Source organism: Gadus chalcogrammus, chromosome 7, assembly GCF_026213295.1.
Source record: "Gadus chalcogrammus isolate NIFS_2021 chromosome 7, NIFS_Gcha_1.0, whole genome shotgun sequence".
In the NCBI taxonomy this organism is placed as follows: domain Eukaryota; kingdom Metazoa; phylum Chordata; class Actinopteri; order Gadiformes; family Gadidae; genus Gadus; species Gadus chalcogrammus.
In genome coordinates this window covers 3,627,178-3,631,512 of record NC_079418.1, presented here as the reverse complement: position 1 = coordinate 3,631,512, position 4,335 = coordinate 3,627,178, and the positions used below count along the sequence as shown (strand labels likewise).

General features: G+C 43.7%; 1 protein-coding gene across 1 annotated transcript; it reads left to right on the top strand.

Moving 5' to 3' along the window:
- Positions 1–736: 736 nt before the first annotated feature.
- On the top strand, positions 737–3,595 carry LOC130385125 (uncharacterized). Its single transcript, XM_056593444.1, has one exon. The coding sequence runs from the start codon at positions 2,390–2,392 to the stop codon at positions 3,149–3,151; it is 762 nt and encodes a 253-aa protein (XP_056449419.1). The 5' UTR covers positions 737–2,389; the 3' UTR covers positions 3,152–3,595.
- Positions 3,596–4,335: the final 740 nt, after the last annotated feature.

Below are 4,335 nucleotides of genomic sequence, written 5' to 3'. Positions count from 1 at the left end.
AACAAACAGCGGTAAGCGCTCTATTCCTAGCGAGGGTTCACGTGTGCTCCGGTAGAATCTAACCTACCACCCCCCCACAGTTACCACTACACCTGCACCCAATTCGCCTACCTGCAACGCAAACGTCAGAAACCGCAGGTAGCCTCCCAAATGGCACTCCTCCTCCTCGGCAAATCAACCAAAGCAAACCACTATCAAACCAAATTAACAACGAAATCTCAATGAACACCAAAACACTAAATTATCATTTACCAACTACAAACTTAGCGTGTGTCTCCCCATTTTCTGATAATTTGACTGCACAGGCAATTTATTCCCGTCAGTACAATCCAAAAGCCAATTCAACTATACAGCCAAGTCAAAACAAAGCATACTTACAATTAAGTTACCTTACCAAATTTTGGAAAATTAATCCCGGTCCTCTCGCACCCCAAGCGAGAATCATACCCCTAGACCATATTTTTGTATGACCTCCTTTGGTAGCTGACAACACAATCTGCCCTCTCAAAGTTTTGTTGATGCTTCCAAATACATAAATTATATTTTTGTTTTTGCAGGTACCAGTATATTACCATATGGTTCTGTGCACACCCCATTTCGTAAAAAAAATAAAAAGATCTGGGGACTTATAATACTTATAGTTTAATCTAATATTATGGAAACAATGATTAAAGCCTATTTTTTGTGTTTTTTCCAGCCAGAACCGTATTTATTTAAAAAAATATATATTCTGCATACATGTTGCTAATGTCAAGAGATTATAATCATTATATGCATACTGTCTCTGATCAACAACGGTAGGTATACATGTTGTAGGAGTGGAAAATAGTGTGGTAGACTCTTGAATAGGCTGTCTTCATCAAAGAACATCTCAGTCATTTATGCAAGGTAGCCATCACACACCAGATTAAAGATTGCATCGTGACCTGATTGAAACATTCAGGAAACAAGTTTCCTGAATGTCTTTTTCATCCTGTAGCCCTACTAGCTGGCTGTAGGGCTAGGATAGGCTACTAGCTGGCTAAAATAAGTCTCTGCACATTTATGACAGTGTAGCGTCTTAAATAAACAGTCAAATTAAATTGCTACTCTGTAGTTCTAAACGGGCTACCAACTACATTTGGGCTGATACTATACATTTTTGTGGCATAGGTCTTACGCCTCGTTTCCACATACGTACATTCTCGTATGCGATCCAACCGTCTCCGACCGAAAGTCCATTCATTCCTATGTGATTCTCCGTAATGTCCGTTTTTCCTCCGAGACTCCTCCCCTCCGTAAAATTTCTGTCCGGAATGTCCGTAATATACGTTCAAAAAATTGAACTTTCGCCGTCGTTTTACGGAGATACCGGATGAAAGTTTTGCTAGCTCGCTTGCTTTTGAGTTTGGAAGACAAATTGTGAGTATTTCTGTTTTCAGATCCTCTATACTTCATCATTTTGATATGAAATGGTTATAATGGTTACAGATCAGTTTAATATATCATATGTTTTACATAAATAACGGTCAGATATCTGTTTGATCATTCGTTTGTATGAGTTTAATATAAAATACAGTCGGATTTGATTGTATGTTGATTGTATTATTTGTATAGGCCTAATTTATGGCTATGGATACCCCTAATTATATAATTATAGTCTACTGCTGTGATTTCCCTCAATAATTTTAGCGCTCATTTTTATTTTTGTTAAATAGACTTTGCGATGACACCAACACGAGTGAGAGTGCTCGCTATCGCTTATCTATATTGGCGCAATCGCCAGAGATGGCAGAGACGCAGGGCATCATGCTGGACAAGGCAGTTTTTGGCCAAGCGCTTGGAGTTTGGCGCTTATCACCGGCTGGTCCAGGAGCTGCGACTCGGGGATGGAGATGCTTTTAAAAACTTCTTCTGACTGCCCAAGCTGATGTTCGATTCTGTTCTGTCCGTCGTGGGTCCAAAAATCGCTCGGCAGGATACCACCTACCGCCAGGCGATCTCCCCTGCGGAGCGCCTGGCAATCTGTTTGAGGTAAGCTTATTGATAGGACTATAATTATAATAACTATAATCCTGCTTACATGTTTTATGTAATGCAGTAATGCCATCAGATGTTGACATTAGTATTTGGTGATATATACAGAAAACAGCACAACTTACAGCTTTGTAAGAGCAAGATGTGTGTGGCATGTCTAAGCATTGATTACATTGTAATCAAAATCGCTACAGCCTTTAATAGTAAATTACCTGTAATGTAACATTATTTTTGTCTTTCTGATTTTAGATACCTGGCAACAGGGGACTCCTACAAGTCCTTGGGGTACAGCTTTCGGGTTGGTGTTTCCACAATCTCACGCATCGTGCCAGAGGTCGCAAATGCCATCTGGGATGGCTTTGTGAGCACTCACATGCAGATGCCAAAAGAGGAGGAATGGAGAGCCATCGCAGAGGAGTTCGAGAAGGAGTGGGACTTTCCCAACTGCATTGGTGCGATAGATGGGAAACACGTCACGATCCGGGCTCCACCCTGCTCAGGTTCCATGTACCACAATTATAAGGGGACCTTCTCGATTGTGTTGCTGGCAGTAGTGGATGCAAACTACTGTTTCCGGATGGTGGACGTCGGTGCCTATGGGAAAGGGAGTGATGGCGGTACCCTGAGAGCATCTGCCTTCGGAAAAGCCCTTCAAGCAGGCACACTCCACATCCCAGCTGACAGAAGCCTTCCTGGTGCTCCCGAGCTTGGTGAGATGCCACACGTGTTTGTGGGGGACGAGGCCTTCCCTCTGCAGAAGCACATCATGAGGCCCTACCCTGGAAACAACCTGACAAGGCAGAAGCGGTTGTTTAACAACCGTCTGTCTCGGGCTCGTCTGGTGGTCGAGTGTGCCTTTGGGATCCTTGCATCCAGGTTCCGCATGTACTACCGAGTGATGGGGCAAAATCCTGAGCATGTGGAAGCCTGTGTAAAGGCAACCTGCATCCTCCACAACCTGCTGAGGTCAACAGAGGCCACACGTCCATCAAGTGACGAAGCAGTCCCCTTGGAAGGAGGCAGGCGTCTTGGAACCAACAACTCCACCAAGGAAGTGATGCAGGAGAGGGAGAGGTTCATGACCTACTTCAACAGCGCTGCTGGTGAGGTTTCATGGCAGAATAATGTAGTTTGATACCATCATCTTCATAAAAAAAGGTCCTTTTCAGGGCCACTCACATCAATAAAGAGCAAACTTCCCATCCCTTAAACCCATATGAATTTGTACAGTATACTTTTCGGAACACGCATCTTCACTGTGTTATGAATAAATATTTGCATAGGTTATGATAGGATATTTTTTTCAGGCTGATAAAGTAAATTATTTGTGGTTTGTCATATAATCTTGTCAGATCATTTGCTCTATGAGTACTTGTAACATTATCTTATTTGCTTTAAAGTGAAAAGAACCAAATCATAAACAATCTTTTTTTATCAAGTGATTTTATTTTATTTAAAAAAATAGAACTGTAACATTTTAAATTAAAAGAACAGGAGTCACCAGGTCACAGGAGTTTGTTCTGAAAAAGCCAAATGACAAAAAGACAGAACAGCTAGGTTATAGCGACAGGTCGATCAAGTCAGGGAAATATTTGCAATAACAATTAACAGGTATATTGTAACCATTGCCCACTTACATTGAAACTCTGCCTCATACATCAGGCGATGTATCTGTAGCTTCAAGAATGCCTTCTTGCTAAGCTCCAGCCGCCGCATTGATGGCAGGAGGCTGAGCAAGAAATGGTGGTCCTCATCCACGACCGGACTAGTAGGGACACTGGGGCCAGCTGTTCTCTCCAGGGCGAGCATCAGGTTACGCTCAAAGGCTGGCATGGGTGCCTCTGCCCTTCCAGTCCTCCTCTTCCTGCCCGGAGCAACAGCAGAACCTGCAGCCCGACCTGCATTCACTTGCACATTCACTCTCTCATTCACCACACTCATTCTCCACACTCTCATTCTCCACAGTCTCATTCATCACATTCTCAGTCACATTCACAATCACAAAATCTTCCATGCTGGAGTTGGTAGCTGCCAAGTAGGCCTCCCGTTCACTCTCATGCACTCTCTCAATCTCACTCTCATTCACACTCTCATCCACACCATTCCCACAACTCTCTGGCATGTTGCTGGTCGTCATCCTGGATGCCACGAAGGGGTCTATAAAGGCCATCAGTCCAGCATGGCACCAGGGCCTCCTGTTGCTGGCAGCGCTGCCACTGGCTGTGGTTTCTGATGCCTCCCTCCTCTCCCTCACATATCGATCCCTCAGGTCGCGCCACCTTTTTTTACAGTCTTTTTCTGTGAGAGCACAAGGGAACC